The sequence below is a fragment of the Alternaria rosae genome (genome assembly GCF_020736505.1).
Source record: "Alternaria rosae strain MPI-PUGE-AT-0040 chromosome Unknown BKA58scaffold_3, whole genome shotgun sequence".
Taxonomy (NCBI): Eukaryota; Fungi; Ascomycota; class Dothideomycetes; order Pleosporales; family Pleosporaceae; genus Alternaria; species Alternaria rosae.
The window spans coordinates 317,648-335,982 of NW_025763572.1; the positions used below are offsets into that span (position 1 = coordinate 317,648).

Here is an 18,335-nt window from a genome sequence, read left to right on the forward strand (position 1 = left end):
GAGGGTAATGGCTAAGTGACTGTGTAGTGGTTGGGTATATGTAGTAGGCGGCTGCGGTTATTTCTATGATCAGTGTACTGGATTCGTTGTTCAGAAATTGATAAACAGCGAGATGTCCAACTTTATAGACAAGAGACCGTGTAGGTGCGTTCATATACCATGTCTAACAGCAGCACGTACAACCAAAGTTCGCATCCCCCAGTAGAGAACGCGCAGTGTGACCGGACAAGTGCCCCGAAAGCCCACCTCAGACCTTTCCTACACCAAACGTGGGAACAAATCACTAGCTCGAGAGCCTCGGCGCACGAGTCACTGTGTTGTTGTAAAATAATGATGGTCTGATGAAATCGAGGCATCGCTACTGGCTGCCAGTGTAGGAGTGGGTCGCAGCTACAATTCACGTGTGTGCATACCTTGGTCGAACAAATACGCGACCAATGAAAATTCGAGGATGGCACAACTAGCTCGAAGGACGATAGCAACGTAACGAGAAAAGACTCAAGTATGACGAGTAAATGCTACAAACTGACCGATACTGATACTAACGATACATTCATCGTACTGGCGGACTCGTGGAGCAGATATTAAACATTACGACGTGGCGTGATTTTCAGCCACCTCACTGAGCCGCCACACTCTCCCGCGCCTGTCCACTATCCATCCTGCTGAAAGACAAGATCCTCTCATGCTCGGTAGCCTCCTGCTGTTTGAACTTGGAAATCAGATCCATGGTGCTTCGCCTAACGCTGACCAAACTCCGTTCCTCGAAAGCGGTGTCATCTTTACCCAGCGATCCGAAGCTCCTGGCTCGGCTCCCATTGCTCATCTGACTCATCTGGCTGGCGTTGCGCGTGTGCTTGCGCAGATAGGTAGGCAAAGCGCGCGAGTGCACGGACACCTGCCGACTATCGAATGAGTGCCGATTCGGACGACCGAAGTCCCCGAGAACTCGGTTGGTGTCCATACTCAGACGGGGATATGCATCGACGCAGTTATCATAGTAGGTAGACCAGACACGTGCTCGATCATTTGCGTGCTGCGCATCAGCCGCGCCATCGCCGAATGACATCTCATTTAGGTTGGGCGCAGAAGAGTTGCGGCGTGGACGGAGTGTTGCCATGGAAACCTCCGCTCGTAGGTTGCTCCTGGATTTAGTTGTCTTCTTCGAAGTTTCTTGCCTCGGCACGGACTGCTCATCACCTGGAATATACGTGTCAACGTCTCTGAGAACCTCACCCGACCATACATCAGGCAGGAGCTCGAGCTCAGGGTGCTCAAGAATGCCGCCAGATGCGATGGAACTGCGGTGTCCACGACCATGCCTGCGAAACTCTGTGCTCTGACTCCTGAACATCTTGGTGTAGTTCTTCATGAGGGTCTTGCCGAAAGTCATCGAGTTGCTCTTCGCTACACGACCACTGCCAACCTTCTTCTTTTTCTTCTTCTCACCAGGCAGCAGTGGGGTGGAGGGTCTCCTCTCTGTAGGATCGATCAAATCCTCGTCATCTGTTGCTGAAGCAAATCTGATCGCTGCCTCTAGTGCAAAGTCGCGCGGCTGGACGTTATCAGCCTTCCCTGCAGAGGCAGTACGGTCGTGGCGCGTGTGCGAAGGGTAACGACCCCAGGCTCCGACAATATCCATGCTGTCACCCTGCCGCTCAAATGCATTTGCCACTTCTTGTCCAACGCTAACATCATCACGCCCGATCATAGCACTGCGACGAGACACCATCGTGAACAGCCCCTCGGAGTGCTCTTCACCAGGTGTTTCGGCGTGGGGACTAAGGGTCGATACCCGCGTGCTAGACCCATCATCAGCTCGGCTAGCTGGATCCAAGCCTTCGACGCTGATGCGTCGCACGGAGATGCTCCCGCTGCGCTCGCGGAAAGGGCTCGCCTGAACAGCAAGATCTCTGTTTTTGGGAAGATAGAGAGATGCTTTCTCATCTTGGTGCGCTTGCAAAGCACGATCCCATACATGATTAGCGCCTTTGCTCTTGCCAAGTGCGTCTTGTTCAGCCTGCATGCTCATCAAGGACCGTGATTGACGACGTGTATGATTAGCAGGAACATCCAACGTATCAGATGGACCATCCAGAGCGAAGACGGTGACGGTGACTGACGCTTCTGATTGGAGATTCGCCTCACTCTGACTGCGCATACTCAGGCGCTTTGGGTTCAGGAACTTGATGATAGATGCCGACTGTGTCATCTTCTTCTTGGGTGGAGATGGGCTAAACTCTTCCCGAAATTTGGAGGTCTTGGTATCAGCAACACTGTTCTTGCGTGCTAGCGGCGCTGGCGGTGCAAGAAGCGCGGGCTCGATCGCATGGCCAGTGACAGTTGCAAGGTTGATAAGACCATGTCGTTTAGCTGGTCTTGGTGTGTCTTCGTTGTCTGTAGGAAAGGAAGCAGAACGTCGAGGCCGTCGTATGTCGGAAGACGAGATACTGACCGGGCGATTCTCAGTACCAGTGCGCGGTAGAGTTGTTACCGATCCCCCAAAACTGTCGGGTGGGCTTTGTGGCCGACTCGAGTAGATGGAAGAGGCAGCATCAGGCCGGGTGTCAAGATCGTTCGGCAGGACCTTACCCCATCTACTCGGAACCTTTGAGCTGGCAAAGCCTGAGCTCGAAGTTTGCCGGTCATGACGGGCTAGTTGCTTACTTCGTGGGGAAGTCCGGCTTTGGTCTGAGACAGTACGTTCACGGAATGCGTGAGGCGGAGTTGGAAGCTCTGGTGCATCGGCAAGTTGATCCCATGAGAGAAGAGACCCGGACCGTAGATGATGTGAGATGCGCATGCTGTGAAGATGTACAGATCGACGTGGATTGTCATCGTCATCATTACCCTCGCCGTTACGTGCCTGTCCTCGTGCCTTTTGAGATGAATCTCCGCGGAGATTGCCTCTGATAGATGAAGACGGCCTTGGGCTTGCGGTAGAAGTGGGCTGTTGAACGCGGATCTCAACAAGGCGAGCAGAAGGAGAAGCAGGGCATTCAAGGGCTCGGTGTGATGATACTGAAGCTGAACTACTTCGTTTCTGGTATCGCTTATGGCCGTCGTTGTTGAAAGTGGTTATGGATGCCTGTGGGCTGATATGGCGTGGAGGCACAGGGAACTGGGAAAGCCGGAGACTCTTATGCATTATCTCAGACCACGGTATCCCAGCTGAGTCGTGGTCGGTAAGGCTTGGTAGTCGTAATGGCGAGAGGGGAGAAGGCTTCGGCAAGCCCATGGATGTGGCCGAATGCGAGCGTCTGACTCTGTTGTCCTTTCCACCAGGCGTATCTGATCGCAAATTGGGCGTGCTGAACACTTGACTGAAGCGGTGGGAAAAAGGACCGGCCTGTGGCTTGTTGATACTGTAGGGAGGGAGGTCGTCATTGAGCTCGCCGCTGGTGCGGCCGTTTCTCGTGGAGTCTGGTGTCGTTTTGCTGGTGATTGTCAGTATGCTGTGACAACGAGCTCACGACATCTAACCTTCCGGTAGTGGTGGCCCAGTCGACGCTGTGGATGCTTGGTCGCTTGATAGGTGCTTTCTTGCCGATGTTGTTCGCGATATCGTCAAGGGCCTCGGCATCTGAATCGTATCCGCCCTCATCAGGCTTCTTGTCGCTGAGTAGATCCTTGCGTAGGTCATACTTAGTGATCTGAAGCTGCTGGTTTGTTCCGTCCTTCAGCTGCTTGATGACAGTGCTGGGAGCCGGTGTGATGTGCCTTGGTCTCGGCTGCAAATGTGGTGATGAAACGGTTGGAGCTTTCTTAGGAAGCTCCTTCGAAAACTTGCGTCTAATCAGTGAACGCATACTCGTCATCTTGTGTAGACTGCGGATGCTATGCATCGAAGGACGACTGAAGCGTGCACGAAGCGTCCGCATCGGCATAGCTCGGTCTTCGTTGGAGTCGCGAGCGTTGTGGAAAATCTCATGCAGCTCATGAAGGTCTTCCGAACGGGCACTCGTGAAGCGTGAACTAGGTGAGCTAGCATCTTTGGGTAGGAGTGGCCTGTTCACCGGTGTAGGCTGACTGACGCGGGCGTTGGGTAGCTCGGGTGAATCTGAACGATCGTCCTGCTCGGCCGTACAGCACAGATTGGTTGCCATGATGGCGAGGTGGTGGAAGAAGGATGAGTGGGTAGCTGCATATGGAAAGTTGCTGGTTTGTTGATGGCCGCGTCAGTGCACGTGAAGTGCTTGCTCAAGACCGGAAGTTGGGAAAGAGAGATGCAAACAAGACAGCTTGTCCATGCCAACATGAGCTTGCGGGAGTGCCGATGGCTGCAGAAGACATGGCAACGTATGAGGAAGTAGTTTCGATGACGAAGACTAAACATATGGCGTGAGATGCTGGGTGGGTTGGGCAGTTGCGGCTGCGTCCATGTTGTGGCCTCTTGTGGTGTGGGAGAAGCCCGTCATATCCCGTTCATCGCGACTTCCCCAAGAAGTCCTGGTCCAAACACACAGCAAAGAAATGACGCCGCCGAATTGGCTTTTGGTCGCGACATGTATGCTCTATGATGTTGTGCCTGAGAGACTCGATATACGCATCACTGTTGCACATGCCATGTACGTGGTGGTATTTCAGCCCATCATCTTCTTGCCGCTAGCATCCTCACTGTATAGACCCTGGTCTTTGATCCAAGCAGCTACGCCCTCGGTACACAACTTGCCTACCGTGTCCCAATCACCCGCGTTGGCTGCCTTTCTCACTCTGGTAGAGCTTATACCAACGCCTTCCTCCGCCTGCACCATGTCTATGTTGTTGCCCCAGGCAGGCTCAAAGCCGGCCTTCTGCTGATTGCCATCTTTCAGATCCTGCAGGTATCTCTCTTGCTCCTCCGTTGTACCAAACTCATTGGACGACTCGTCGCTCGGGTCCGTGGGTCGCTGGGTCACACGCAGCTTGTGGCCGGCACCGAAGAAGGGCTTGAGCGCCGAAAGCGGTGGGTCGTACTTGGGGTAGTATTTGGGGTTGCAGAAGCGGATCAGGGTGTCGTAGCCGACAAGGTGGATGTGGATGGGTCGCGACGCGTAGAATGGTGGTGTGGTCTCGGCTATGGCAACCGACTTGTCACTGTAGTATGGCTCCTTGGTTAGGCCAATGTCTATCGACACGTTGGACACGTCAGCAGCCATCGAGGGCGACGCGCTCTTCAAGCTTCGCGACAGGTCCTCGGCAAACACAGTCATGAGGGCGATGCGCTGCACAAAGCTGGCCGGACTCGGTGCTTTGTCTGCATTGTGGGTGCTAAACAGCAGTAACAACCGAAAGGGGCTCTTTTCTAGGGGCGTCGACTGCTTCAGGGCCGATGTCGCGAGGGTGAGGTGGGCAATGGACGGCGGATTGAAGGACGAGTCGAGGATGTAGAGCGTCTTGGGCTGTGTCGGCGTGTCGTTGACTGTCCGCACGACACGGAACTTGGCAGGGGACGAAGTAAAGGAATGCAGCGCTGATTCCAGATCAGGTAACAATCCTCTTACTGACGCAATTCGCGATGCCATGTCAGCCATTGTGGTTGCGATGCTTCAGCCGTGAGCTCGGAAGCCCAATGCGCGCGGGGAGCTCTGCTCGCGTCTGGCACGTCATGGCTCTCATCCCTGCCCTCTTACAACACCAATATCACAACCTCCTGCATCCCCAATAACGCCACATTCGCGCTATCTTTCCAGCACTTTATATCCAGTATTCATGCTTCCTCCCGTTAAGGGCTCTGCCAGACATGTACAATGTCACATTACAGTATTGCTTTTAAACCCCTTACAAGAGCGGCAATCCCCCCGGAAAGCGTCCAAGGGGATCTCGCGCCACCTTCCTATTGGCTCTTCACGATAGTCTGAGCTGGTGGGGAACCTGGAAGGCCTGTGCATCCGTGACAATGCCCGAGATGCGACTTACATCTGCCTCTGCATCTATCCAGGGCAAACAACCGACCTTCGTTGTGGCGGAAGGCGGCGCATGAGCTCTACAGCTCACGCACTCATATTTCTTCAGTAGCTTTTGTAAAGTGTTCCGAACTCCGTGAATGTTCTCATTCGTCCAGCCTCATACAATATCCCGTCAACCCAGGGCGAGTATCACTTCATTTTCAATTCGCGGCAAAGCTCCTCTGTTACACCGTGGCTTCGTTCTTTTCATCAAATTACAGGCAAGGAAAGAAGCCCAAAAAGCTGCTGCTGCCTCCGCGAACACTCCCGCAGATACCTATCGCATCAATGTTGGAGAGTTTGTGCCCATGGCGGAAGCCATTGCGGAGAAAGTTCCCAAGGTCGAGGTTCCTGGAGCACTCAGCAAGATATTCGATCGTGCCATTGAGGTTCGAGGAAAAGCTGCAACTTGTTTCCGTCAATCGCAAAGCGACACTGTCCTAGACGAGAGCTACCAGACCGATGCTCACTTCGTTGATATCCTCAGATATGCTGCTGGAATCCTTCAGCCACTGGTTAAGGAATCGGTGCCTCGTGCTCAGAGAACTCAGCCAAGTCAAAAGCCCGACATTGACTCGCTGCAAAAGATGAAGAATACTCTCTCCAGTCTCTCGATGGATCCCAACAACGCGGCTGAAGAGGCCGAGACCGAGGACGGACCTGCCCCAAGACCAGATGACTCGATGGAAACACTACCCCTGTGAACCCTGTTGAAATTCAGCAAGACGAGTCGGAGATCGAGTCGCAGTTTTGCTTCGCTATCCAGTCGTCCATGACAAACATATATGAGCTTCGCGACACTGTTCAGGAAATCTGGTTTTTATACAACGACGGCAAAGTCGACTTGGTGAACGCTTCTGTCATCGCGAACACAGCTATCGACTTGGTGCGGCACGCTGAGTCTGAATTTGATCTAACACTTGCACGCCTAGAGAATTATCCTCAAAAGAACATTCCCGTATGGGGTAAGTCATAGATTGAACCTTTCGATATTTAGCCCACAGCCGTTGGCAATTCGCAGTACTACTAGCTCTTTTGTTGATCAGTTAGCATCCACACATGATCGGTTCGTCTGGTCTTATGGACAGATAAGCGTCGTACATCAGTAATCCAATCCGATCAGATGTGGATTACTAATGTACGACGCTTATCTGCAACTCAACACTTTAGTTTATCAGCTAGAACGCGCCTTGGGGCAGATTTGCATGATGACACACTTGTACGTTGCTACCAAGCTATCGCATCCTAATTTCCCTGTATGGCCGGACATGGAGTACCTCATCCACCAGTAAGAAGAAACGAGGCTTTTCTTCGGTGGTGCCCCCCAGACTCTGGGTGAGTCCTTTCGTAATGCCTATCTAATGATAGGACGGTCTGCCTCTGATATAGCGCGTGAGGCATGAGGAAAGCAGAATTCCAAAACGCTCAAAGATATGCGGAAGCTAAGGGACGGCTCTCGGTTACAAGAAACCAGTATTCTAGCTCCGATCTTCATGGAGCGGAGTTTTGGATAGGCAACTACCGACGCATCTGTTGACCGTACGTACCGTACACACTTAACGTGAGCAGCTTGTCAGGAAAACACTGATGTTCGATACACAAACACAGATAAAGTCAGACAACTCAACAACACCCTTCGGTTGGAAACAGAAATCGCCCGCCTTGACAAAAAGTTCAATAAATCACCCGCCCACGTGTCCTTCGTAGTAGCAAGCCGTCGGTGGCGCCCCTACACCGAAGAGCACTCCACAAACGAAAACAGCCCCACGACCCTTCTTCGCGACCTTATTCTCTGGCTAGAAGACGACGCCATGGATCACTGCTTCAGCTGGCGAGCACTCCAAGACCAATGCGCAAAAATTTGGCTCTACCTCGGACGCTCCCTCTTCGCCGACCCCTCCTGGGACAATAATGGAGTAAAGATCCACGCTTGGGCATCTGTATCCTAGAAGGCGCCGCCGCTGACGAGGAGCAGTGGGGCTGCATAGCAAAAGACGACAAAGCCTTTGCCTCCCCACTGCGAAAATCACACGAAGCGATACAACAAGTCATCTTCGAAGTCCCGCCAGAACCCAAAACCGCACCAGACGTCTTCTCCGTAGACCCAAAAACTGTAGGCTGCGCAACCCACGGCGGTGATGTCTGCCTCGGGCGCCTCGCAAAAGAAAGCAAAGACTTCGCCACCTCCATCGTAGGCGGCCAAGATTACTTCGACCTCCTCGGCCTATACAAGAAGTGAACTCCCGAGAAAGCTCTAAACTTCCACGTCGTGACATGCTGTACTATTAAAGCTCGTGAGATTCAAGAGGAGGAAGACAAGAAGCTGGTGGATAGCATGCGTGTTTACGATCCTAAGACCTATACATAATATTGTGTTGTGGATGGGAAGTTAGTCATGGATAGCAGTGCTGAGGACAATGATCCTTGTGTTGATTGTCCGCGGTGTAAGAGGAGGAAATTTTAGGGGTACCGTTATCCGCATTATGCGGAGCACCATGACCATGATGGGGAGGTGGATGATGAGTTGGGAAATCATGGGAAAAGTGGGCGGTTTAGTAGCAGTAGTGAGGAGGAGGATACGCCGTGGTGAGGGATTGGAAAGAGGGAAATCGATTATCTATGTACTAAGTACGCTGACCAAGACTACGATGCCGACGATGGATGTACACCATGCTACTATCACAGACCAGGATGGTTCGGACGTGACGTCTCTTTTACTTTAGAGTTTCTTTTCTACTCTTTCTCGCCATCGACTGAACCACCATGGATGCGAGGGACGCGATTCAGTCATCGAATCTTGTTGACTCATCTTGCAGTCATTTCCCACACTGTCTCCATCCACCTCGTCTTCGACCTCGCTCTCACTACCATGTTCCTCCCAAGCATCACTCTGTGCGTCCAGAAAACACCACGCTTCTATCGCAATGCCCGGTTGAATCCTTGCATCCCAGTCACCACTCGCAATCTGCATGTCTTCGGTTACGTTCCATAGCTCATGGACGATGATGCCGTCGAGTGCCAGTTCGTGGAGTAGGGCGTCGACGTTATTCCATTCCGAGCAAACACGGTAATCGAGCAGTTTTCTGGTTGTGGCGTCTTGGGAAATGAATTGGAAATAGATAGGTAATGATGGTTTTAGCACCGCGGGACGTAAGGAATATCCCTCATTTCCTCCTAGTAGGTGAAATCCAACACCAGAGTCGTTTCGAGGAAGCATGGTGCTCAAGTGTTCTATCTCGTGAGCCTCCTCCTTCGATATATCGCCGATGAGACACCATAGTATCCAATTTGTGCTGAGGCGATAGCACCAGTCGAGATAGCCAGTAGGTTCCGATTCGCATCCTATAGTCGCGCTTTCGATACCATCATTGGTATCCTCTACCGGACAGGCGTCTCTGTTCGGTGTCGCTCCGGCATCGCTTCTTTCGGTCGATATCCGCATTCGTGTAGTGTATATGCGACTCCATCTGCAAGTTCACGACCAGGAGCAGCGGCCATCTCTTCGTAACCCCCACCATAGCGCTCCTCATGTCTGCTGTCTGAGCGAAAACCTTGGATAAGGCTAGTTGAACGACCGCATGTCCTGAGCGAAGAGTCTCATTCGCCGTTCCTATACTTCCCGCTGTCTCTCGCACAAGCACTCTTAGAAACACGGCAACGAGTAACAGGCGCTATATACCCCACGGCTTCCCCATACGACTAGGGATGATGAGAGGATGAAGCGGGTAAATGTGTAGCACAAAACCCCCATCTTCCGATGACAAGTCTCGATAATGTTAGCAAGGTCGTACTAAACCCACAAATGCTACAGTTTGGGAATGACAGGCTTTGATCATCTTGGATACGCAACACAAAAACCACAGTCCTCATAGCCGTACCGTATGAACAAAGGATGACTTTGTCACAATCTCACGAAACGCGCTTGCCGTGTTACACCCGGGAGGAAGGGGGGAAGGCGACCGACGACGGCAAAATTCCAGCCTCGAAGTACTTCATGTTCCCTTGCCAAAGATTTTTGCACATGTCAAGTTGAAGCGAGGACAGTATATAACTCTTTTGTAGAATAATAAGGTCGTTCAAACTACTTGTAACTACATCGTCTCGTCTAAAAACGACCGTGGAGCACGTCAACACTAAATCGTGCTATGTGAATACAAACATCAAGGATATCTATCAAGCTTCTCTGTGCGTACAGAAAACGCCAGATCCCAAACGCCATTCGCTATCCCTAGATCATCAAAAAGAAATCGTACAACCGGAAAATACCATCATCAAATCACTCCCTCTCTTTCCCCTTCCCATTCCCCAACGGACTCAGACCTGCTCCACTGCCCAACCTCGCACTCCTGAGACTCGTCTGTCTCGCCAGCGACGCGGAACTTGCCTTGTTCCTAACCTTCAAACTCTTAATCGAATTCGACGGACTAGGCCTCGGACTCATCCTAGGACTACTCCTCCCACTCATCTGTTCGAACCTTCCCGCAAGATCCTTCACCCTCGTCGGCGACGTATTAGCGTTATCATCCGTATCCCGTGGGGGGACATCGGACAATATGCTAGCTCCGTCAATGTCTGCGTTGACGACTCTGAGCTTGCTTTTTGGTACGGTGAACATGACTTGCACAACGCGGCGCTCGACTGCGGCTTCGACGTCCCAGTCTGCTTCGCTGGCGGGGGTGCAGGGACGCTCTCTTTCCTCTCCTCTATCATGCGATGGCGGCACGCCTAGCTGGTCTGGTGAAATTGGTGTGCGTGGCGTGGGGAGACGGTCCTCACTGTTGATAGTGACAAGCAGATTGCTTCCCCGTTCCCGCCACTCTTGACGTGCGCGTTCACGCTCTAGTATGGCAATGTCCTCAGGTGCGCCCCAGTCATCTCCTGCGGTGCGGCGCCACGCCGGGTCTTGTTCTTCTTCGAGCCAATCTTGTTTGCCGCGGCGGTTGCGCCAGAAGCTTGCGTCGGAGGCGGCGCGTTGGGGGGTTGAGGTTGCTGTTGAAGGGGCGGGGAGGGATTTCCTGTTGATGGATCGGGGAGACGGGTCGACGGGGGAGATGGGATCGTCTCTGTAGGGTTCGTGGTAGATTGGTGCTGTTGTTAGAGAGCGCGTACGTTCGGCGCTTGAGACGGAGCGCGTTAGCACTCTGCGGACACTGCCTAGCCAGCTCATTCTGCGCTCTCTAGTTGCGGGTCGAGAGGCTGATGATAGGTCTAGTGCGAAGGATGTTGCTGGTGTGGCTGTGGCTGCGCGACTGTTGCTGCGGTCCGAGTCACGGTGTGTGGTTGAACCGGATGAGCTGGTGTCGGGTCTGGATCGCTCTGGGTTTCCACCAAGGAGCACCTCGCCTTCTGCTTGTAGACGGGAGAATGATGATTGTGCCGTGCGGAATGAGTCGACATCCTGTTCTCCTTGCAGACTACTAAATGACTGGGTTCGCGGGTCGTCTGGTGAGTGTCGACCAGGCTTGTCATGAGTAGGACTTGTATCAGGCGTTTTGAATGGGTTGGCACGCATGGCTGTGTTCAACATAGGACCCGAACGCATGGATGCACTGCGCCCCACGCCACCGTTGGAGGAAGTCCAGGACAGCGTACTTCGTTCGCTGAGGTTGGAGCTTGTACGTTCCGAAGTAGACTTGTCAGGCGATAGCCTTCCAGCTGAATTAGTGTTGACCTCATAGCTCTGGTGTTGAGGCGAGGGAGACGCTGAATGGAGGGTATTCCTGGTACGCCCAGGGGATTCCGTGAAGGGATCCAAAACAGGAGCGTTGTCCAGTATCGCTGCTCCGGATCTTGGTCGTGTCTCGGTCATCTCATGATGCCTGCCCGGTGTGTTGTTGTCGTGCGCTAACTCTTCGTCAGGCTCCTCCTCCAATTCGTCGATAGGATGTATGCTTCCAGGACCACGAGGCCTGCCCATGGCGTACTGAGGTCTACCAGTCAAGTTGCGTCGCAATCCGCGGGTCGGACTTGGAATCTCGACCAGCAAGCCAGTTCTTTCTACATCACCCCGGTTGGCGGCCTTCCATCCTTGCCCACCCTGTGTACCGGCCGGGAAGTAGTAAGGCCCGTTCTGATCGGCAATGTAGTCCAGAGCATCCGAGTTCCCGCCGCGGCCATCGAAGCTTTGAGGGTGGTCTTCGGCATTATATCTATGGGTAGTGTAGGAGATCTCTTGCAGTTGCTTTTCCCGGAACTCCCTCCGCTTCTTCATACGCCTTGCATACCACATGTAGAGCGCGAACACTCCACATATCGCAGCCAGGCCGATACCAATGCCTACACCCAGGCCAGCCTTTTGCCCAGTTGTCGACAACAAGCCGCTACTGGCAGATTCGGACGGCGCCTCTTTGGCTGGGGGAGTATAATCCGAGATCCAGGTGTTCGAGGTGACGTTAAGGAAGTAGGTTTGCGTGTTTACTGCTGGTGCGACGTCTCTCCGCTGTGTACTAGATGACAAAATAGAGTAGCCTCCGGTGATCATCAGTACACCTCCTGGGAGCATGGCCGCTCCATGACCGTAAATACCACCGTCATTCGGCAGCCCGGTACCAGCAGTAGATGGAACTACCCACTGCCAGTCACCAGCACCGCCATATCCATCTGCAACGCTCAGTATGGCGAACTGGGGATCCGCCGGTGTATTGATATCGCCCACCCAGCCACCAACCACAATGATCTGCTGGCCATCGGGACTCAGTACGGCAGTATGGCCGGAACGCGGGTCGATCGAGGTGACGTCTGCTCGGATAGCTAAGTCTGTACGGGAAGTGTCAGGCTGCTCAACGCCGATGAAGGTCCAGCCCTGTTCCGGTAGAGAGAAGAGCGCAATCTGCGACATGTTGATGAAAGCAGCACTAGTATGGCCGCCGATAAGAACAAAGTTTTGCTGTTGTATCTGCGTGCCATCGCTTCGGTCGGAAAAGGTTGGCGAAAGACCAGTGATGGTGAATCCAGCTTCGGGTATAGGCGGCCCACGGCTGGATGAGACGTCGATGTCGTAGTTGAGCGGCTTGCTCGTATCCTCGGATGGTTGTAGTGTGACCATGAAGTTTGAGTAGTTGGCCGCAGATTGCCAGTCGCTCGTGGTATCGTTTTGATCGGGACACATGCCACCGAAGAAGTATGCGCCGGTGTTCGCAGCCTTCCCTCCTACGATAGACGAGAATGTCATACCGCCGCTGAGGTAGTTCGCGCCCATGATGGACGTATGCGAACTGTCGACCACAGATACATCCTGCTTGCTCCAACTACCCTTGACGACATTCTCCGGTGTATCTGGTACGAAACTCCACAACTCCCCACCACTCGCACCCAGAGTGCAGTCGCCCGTATATACAGTCAGGTTGCCGTCCTGGTCAAGAACCGGGGTGAACGCGCGCGGGGCATTGTCGTCAAGGAAGGGTAGCGTGGCGTACAATGTGTTGTAGGGCAGGTTCGACGCTTTGACCTGGGATGATAGATCGATGGTGCTCAGAGCGAACTGCGTGGAGGATTGCGACGACGGGCGGAAGACGTAGAGGGTATCATTGTTCTGGAGGAGGCGTGTAGGGTTGTAGGGCATCTGGGCTGCAACAGCAGACAGCAGTAGCGAAGCTGAGAAGAGCGGGAGCCATTGCATTCGAAGTTCGATAGGCAGCCTTAGTGAGGTTGACATAGTGGTGGTGTGATGCGCGAGGACCTTCACCTCGAATGCTGGAGATGACGTCCCATGAACCACGACTCTCGAGAATTGCGGGACAGCGTAGTACGGCGCAAGCGACAATACGAGTGGAGTTGAGGATGCGCAGATACAAGTCGGATGGTGGGCTCAGATCTGCGGTTCATGCACGGGACCGCGAGGTGGCTGGTCTGTCAACAGAGGCCCAGCCCGCGACGCCCTCGACCCAGCCGCGAAAGACTCGACTAAAGTTGCGCAACGTACTATTCTAGCGCGTATGTTTCGGTGAGAGGCGTCCATCGGTCCAATCAATGCTGCATGCCATGATCGGAGACTGGCCCGGATCGCGTCTGGGCCTGATTTGCCCTGATTTTCCCATGCCAAGCTGGTTAGTAAACGGGGTCGTTCGGGGCAACGGCTTTTGTGGCGCGCCCACATCATAGCATGTGAAGATATAGCTCGTCGACAACGACCGATTATGTACCGTTGCCAATGTCCGATTCAATTGATGGCATTGCTTTTCCCAAAGATGCCGTCGTCGGAGAAACAGTTGCCATCGTAATGCTGCGTGACCCCAAAGTTGTGATGGAAGGGAGGTTGGTAGAAGGTTGGTGGTATGACCGCACCGTCAGCACGAGCGCGCTGTGCCCCCACCTTCCAAGGTTGCCTGCCGCTCAAGAACCCGGCTTCCACGCGTTCAAGAAAAGTCAATGACACTACCTTCCATCCACTTTTGTTTCAGATACGCAACGCATCAGCTGAGATCTATTGGCTTTTCGGGCCTTTGGTCGTCGAGAAGAACTGCCCGTGCCGCCGTCAACGCGCCAATACACTCACCTATAATTTGTACGGCCTATACATACACGTTATATATGCGCGATTCTGATCCGTGGTGCTGTTATTGTCCTATAGCACTGTGATGGGCTATAAGATAATTCATAGAGACTCCGTGTGCAGGTCAATCGTCGACAAGATCTGCGCGTGCCACGGACGCGTCGACATATCACAGACTACTATTTCCCTATCGCCTTCGTCGGACAATGTGTTTGGGAGATACACTTGCACTGCGATTGTATGAAGTATTGTGCCTGCATTATGCACCAGCACCTTCATCAAAGCCGTCAACGTCTTCGCTGTTGTTTGCTAGGAAGCTTTTGGTATTGCTTACGCTGTAAGTATTATAGACGTGGTACTCCGCTTCATCTAGAAGGTATTATACCGGTCCTTGTAATATCATGCAATGATAGCAGAACAAGAAACTAGAAATGAGGTACAAGAAGGCGGTGATGAGGGGGCATGCGATGAGTCGGACCATCGAGCTGCTCTGCACGCCCCACGAAATCTTGGTGGCACGGCGTCAACGTCGGAAGTGGTGGAAGCCCTGGAGAAGCTACGGAACTCAAACCACACATGTTGACAGTACAGTCATCACGCATACTGAACACTCGATTGTAGAGCGACACTTCTAAACTTTCATTCAGTTCATCCCATATCAAGATGAGGTAGTCTACTCTACATCGACAGAGCTCTTGCTCCGCCACCTGCCATCTCCTTGCGACAATCGTCGCACACATAGTCCCCTTAAATATCAAAACGCCAAAGCCAGCCCATTTGCTGCTTATGATGAACGCCGATGTTGAGAGCGTTCATCTCCTCAATATCCTTTTGCACCGCCAAACGACCCATGATGCAGGTTGAACTTTTGGGTATCATAACTAGTCATTACACACATTACAAAGCGGCATGTTGATATGCTGCTTGAAGCGACTGCCTTGATGAAAGGCAGTCAAAGAGGATATGCCAAATGGCAAAGAGCCTAAGAAGAGTACTTCTCGCGGTAGAACTTGGCCGCGTTGACAAGGTTGACAAGCGCTGCCTTGGTCTCCTTCCACTGACGCGTCTTGAGACCGCAGTCGGGGTTGACCCAGAGCTGCTCAGGCTTGAGGTAGGTGAGCATCTCGGCGAGACGGTCCTTGATCTCCTGCTCGGAGGGGATACGAGGGGAGTGGATGTCGTAGACACCGGGGCCGATGTGGCGGGGGTAAGCCTTGTCCTCGAAGACCTTGAGGAGCTTGGCGTCGCTCTTGCTGTTCTCGATGGAGAGGACATCAGCATCGAGCGCGGCAATGGCGTGGAAGAAGTCCTGGAACTCGGAGTAGCAGAAGTGGGAGTGGATCTGGGTAGAGTCTTGGACACCAGCGCAGGCGAGCTTGAAGGAGTCGACAGCCCATGAGAGGTACTTCTCACGCTCAGTGCCGGCACGGAGAGGAAGACCCTCACGGAGAGCGGGCTCGTCGACCTGGATGACGTAGATGCCAGCAGACTCAAGGTCAACAACCTCGTCGCGGAGAGCGAGAGCAAGTTGCTGCGCCTGGACAGACTGGTGAACATCGTCACGGGGGAAGGACCATCGGAGGCAGGTGATGGGTCCAGTAAGCATACCCTTCATGGGCTTCTTGGAGATGGAGGCGGCGTACTTGGACTCCTTGACGGTCATGGGAGCAGGGCGGGAGATGTCACCGACGATGATCGGAGGACGGACGCAGCGGGATCCGTAAGACTGGACCCAACCCTTGGTGGTGAAGGCATAACCGTCAAGGCGCTCGCCGAAGTACTGCACCATGTCGTTACGCTCGGGCTCGCCGTGAACGTAGACGTCAAGGCCAAGCTCATCTTGGATCTTGACGACCTCCTCAATCTCCTTCTCGATGAACTTCTCGTACTCCTCGGGTGTGATCTCACCCTTGGTGAACTTGTTACGCGAGATACGGATCTCCTTGGTCTGGGGGAAGGATCCGATGGTGGTGGTAGGGAACATGGGGAGGTTGAGGTGCTTCTTCTGCTGAGCGTAACGCTCGGGGAAGCCAGACTTGCGCTCGTGTTGCTCAGGAGTGACGCTGGCCTGACGATCCTTGACGGCCTTGTTGTTGGTGCGCTCAGATGAGGCACGAGCCTGCATCGACTTGGCGTTGGCCTCAAGAGCCTCACGGACGGATGCTGGGCCGTCGTTGACAGCCTTGGCAATGACAACGACCTCAGACACCTTCTGGCAAGCGAAGGAGAACCAGTCCTTGACCTCCTCGGGCAGCTTCTTCTCGCTGTCGAGAGAGTGGGGGGTGTGGAGAAGCGAGCTGGAGGTGGCGACAAGGACACGGTCCTTGCCGAGCTTCTGAACAGCAGTCTCAACAATCTCGATGGCGTTCTTGAAGTTGGTCTTCCAGATGTTGCGGCCGTCAACGACACCGACGGACAGAACCTGGTTGGAGCCAAGCTTGCCGATGACGCTCTCGAGCTGCTCAGGGTTCCTGACAAGGTCGATGTGGATACCAGCAACACCCTGGAGGCTGGGGAAGACCTCGAAGTTGTGGACGATGTCACCGAAGTAGGTGGCGAGGACGAGCTTGGGCAGACCGCTGCCGACGAGCTTCTCGTATGCGGGCTTGAAGGCATCCTTGACCTTCTGGGGGAGGTCGTAGACGAGGACAGGCTCGTCAATCTGGACGTATTCGGCACCAGCCTCCTTCAGCTTCTGGAGGAGCTCGACGTATACTGGCAGAAGCTTCTCGAGAAGAGTGATGGGGTCGACGGATTGGCCACGGTCGGCCTTGCCGAGAGCGAGGAAAGAGACAGGTCCGATGAGGACGGGGCGGGTGGTGATGCCAGCCTCCTTGGCCTCGAGGAACTCAGCGACAGGCTTAGGGTTCTCAGCGAGGGTGAAGGTCTGGTTGTCTTGGAGGGTGGGCTTGACGTAGTGGTAGTTTGAGTCGAACCACTTGACCATCTCCTGTAGTGGGGTTAGACCGTGTTGATAACTCCCGAACTTTCGGGACTTACCAGCGAGGGAACGTCGACACCGTCCTTCTGGTGGCCACGGCCCATGGCGAAGTACTCATCGAGCTTGTGCAGCGAGTGCTTGGAGTAGCGCTCTGGGATAGCCTAGTCTTGTTAGTCAACTGCAGCCAGTATTGGATGACGTGTGCTTACGTTGAAGAGCTGGATGTGGTCGAGAAGGTGGTCGTAGAAGGCGAAGTCGTTGCTGGGAATGACATCGACGCCGGCGTCCTTCTGGATCTTCCAGTGCTCCAACCGCAGACGCTTGCCCTCCTTGAGCAGGTCATCGCGGGAGAGCTTGTCCGCCCAGTAGGCCTCGTTGGCCTTCTTGAGCTCACGGTCCGCACCCATGCGGGGGAAACCGAGTACTGAAGAGTGTACCATTGTGATGTGTTTGTCCGATGCGGACAACTGTGATAATTTGGGGGATGGGTAGAAGATGAGGGAGGGGAGGGAGAAGAGGGTGAGGGAGGAAGGTGGGATGTAGGAGGAAGAATGGTAGCGGATGGTGTGCTTTATGTTTTTTGCTGGCGTATGCAGCAACGTCGCGGGGTTGGCGCCTACGTGGCTCCGATTCGACGATGCACTCACCGCCCTCAACTTTATTCTGCAACGGCGAGAACAATGCGCCGTTCGTCAGGGCTTCCCTCAATCTATGTCGTGTGGAGCGATTATCTTGGACTATCCTGCTACTTTAGCGCTCCCATGCCCACAGCTATCGCGCACTAGCTTTGCTAATGCTAACTTTTCCCCAAAGCGACATCGGCGGAGGGGCGCTCGGAGCCTTGGCGGTGACGAGCTTGCGCAACATCGAGCGTGTCCGGTGAGAACTCGGATGTTTCCACAGCACAGGGACGAGGCGCCCTGTAAAGATTCACGCAGGACCGATCCCTTCTCGACTGGGGGTTGAGTATTGGCTA

General features: G+C 53.8%; 8 protein-coding genes across 8 annotated transcripts; 3 read left to right on the forward strand and 5 right to left on the reverse strand.

The window, feature by feature from the left end:
* Window positions 1-453: 453 nt before the first annotated feature.
* On the reverse strand, window positions 454-3,824 carry BKA58DRAFT_379276 (uncharacterized protein). The gene is made up of 2 exons (XM_046169798.1): window positions 3,484-3,824; window positions 454-3,437 (listed from the first exon to the last, which is right to left on the reverse strand). Exons 1-2 carry the CDS (start codon window positions 3,816-3,818, stop codon window positions 620-622), a joined length of 3,153 nt encoding a protein of 1,050 aa, XP_046027105.1. The 5' UTR covers window positions 3,819-3,824; the 3' UTR covers window positions 454-619.
* A 635-nt stretch (window positions 3,825-4,459) lies between these two features.
* On the reverse strand, window positions 4,460-5,570 carry BKA58DRAFT_116286 (uncharacterized protein). The gene has a single exon (XM_046164040.1). It carries the CDS (start codon window positions 5,511-5,513, stop codon window positions 4,584-4,586), a length of 930 nt encoding a protein of 309 aa, XP_046027106.1. The 5' UTR covers window positions 5,514-5,570; the 3' UTR covers window positions 4,460-4,583.
* Window positions 5,571-6,235: 665 nt separating this feature from the next.
* Window positions 6,236-6,631, forward strand: BKA58DRAFT_437126 (uncharacterized protein; the record flags this gene model as incomplete). The annotated part of the gene is made up of 1 exon (XM_046173461.1): window positions 6,236-6,631. One exon carries the CDS (start codon window positions 6,236-6,238, stop codon window positions 6,629-6,631), a length of 396 nt encoding a protein of 131 aa, XP_046027107.1.
* Window positions 6,632-6,695: 64 nt separating this feature from the next.
* BKA58DRAFT_379278 (uncharacterized protein) lies at window positions 6,696-6,982 on the forward strand. Its single transcript, XM_046169799.1, has one exon. It carries the CDS (start codon window positions 6,700-6,702, stop codon window positions 6,901-6,903), a length of 204 nt encoding a protein of 67 aa, XP_046027108.1. The 5' UTR covers window positions 6,696-6,699; the 3' UTR covers window positions 6,904-6,982.
* Window positions 6,983-6,997: 15 nt separating this feature from the next.
* Window positions 6,998-7,493, forward strand: BKA58DRAFT_379279 (uncharacterized protein). The gene has a single exon (XM_046169800.1). The coding sequence runs from the start codon at window positions 7,064-7,066 to the stop codon at window positions 7,217-7,219; it is 156 nt and encodes a 51-aa protein (XP_046027109.1). The 5' UTR covers window positions 6,998-7,063; the 3' UTR covers window positions 7,220-7,493.
* A 1,153-nt stretch (window positions 7,494-8,646) lies between these two features.
* BKA58DRAFT_278562 (uncharacterized protein) lies at window positions 8,647-9,036 on the reverse strand (the record flags this gene model as incomplete). Its single annotated transcript, XM_046166818.1, has 1 exon — window positions 8,647-9,036. A coding segment is annotated over one exon (390 nt), but the record flags the coding sequence as incomplete, so codon positions are not given.
* Window positions 9,037-9,962: 926 nt separating this feature from the next.
* BKA58DRAFT_116306 (uncharacterized protein) lies at window positions 9,963-13,787 on the reverse strand. Its single transcript, XM_046164041.1, has one exon. The coding sequence runs from the start codon at window positions 13,579-13,581 to the stop codon at window positions 10,204-10,206; it is 3,378 nt and encodes a 1,125-aa protein (XP_046027111.1). The 5' UTR covers window positions 13,582-13,787; the 3' UTR covers window positions 9,963-10,203.
* A 1,252-nt stretch (window positions 13,788-15,039) lies between these two features.
* On the reverse strand, window positions 15,040-18,078 carry BKA58DRAFT_356431 (cobalamin-independent synthase). Its single transcript, XM_046168657.1, has 3 exons — window positions 17,569-18,078; window positions 17,419-17,520; window positions 15,040-17,368 (listed from the first exon to the last, which is right to left on the reverse strand). Exons 1-3 carry the CDS (start codon window positions 17,797-17,799, stop codon window positions 15,401-15,403), a joined length of 2,301 nt encoding a protein of 766 aa, XP_046027112.1. The 5' UTR covers window positions 17,800-18,078; the 3' UTR covers window positions 15,040-15,400.
* Between the last annotated feature and the right edge of the window lie 257 nt (window positions 18,079-18,335).

What these genes read in the sequence shown, in the direction of transcription:
- BKA58DRAFT_356431 (XM_046168657.1), bottom strand. Translation starts at nt 17,799, where the DNA reads ATGGTACACTCTTCAGTACTCGGTTTCCCCCGCATGGGTGCGGACCGT. An exon ending in ACCACATCCAGCTCTTCAAC is followed by an intron (nt 17,521 to 17,568) that starts GTAAGCACACGT and finishes TAACAAGACTAG; the next exon opens with GCTATCCCAGAGCGCTACTC. An exon ending in GTGTCGACGTTCCCTCGCTG is followed by an intron (nt 17,369 to 17,418) that starts GTAAGTCCCGAA and finishes ACCCCACTACAG; the next exon opens with GAGATGGTCAAGTGGTTCGA.
- BKA58DRAFT_116306 (XM_046164041.1), bottom strand. Translation starts at nt 13,581, where the DNA reads ATGTCAACCTCACTAAGGCTGCCTATCGAACTTCGAATGCAATGGCTC.
- BKA58DRAFT_379278 (XM_046169799.1), top strand. Translation starts at nt 6,700, where the DNA reads ATGACAAACATATATGAGCTTCGCGACACTGTTCAGGAAATCTGGTTT.
- BKA58DRAFT_379276 (XM_046169798.1), bottom strand. Translation starts at nt 3,818, where the DNA reads ATGACGAGTATGCGTTCACTGATTAGACGCAAGTTTTCGAAGGAGCTT. An exon ending in TGGGCCACCACTACCGGAAG is followed by an intron (nt 3,438 to 3,483) that starts GTTAGATGTCGT and finishes GACAATCACCAG; the next exon opens with CAAAACGACACCAGACTCCA.
- BKA58DRAFT_116286 (XM_046164040.1), bottom strand. Translation starts at nt 5,513, where the DNA reads ATGGCTGACATGGCATCGCGAATTGCGTCAGTAAGAGGATTGTTACCT.
- BKA58DRAFT_379279 (XM_046169800.1), top strand. Translation starts at nt 7,064, where the DNA reads ATGTACGACGCTTATCTGCAACTCAACACTTTAGTTTATCAGCTAGAA.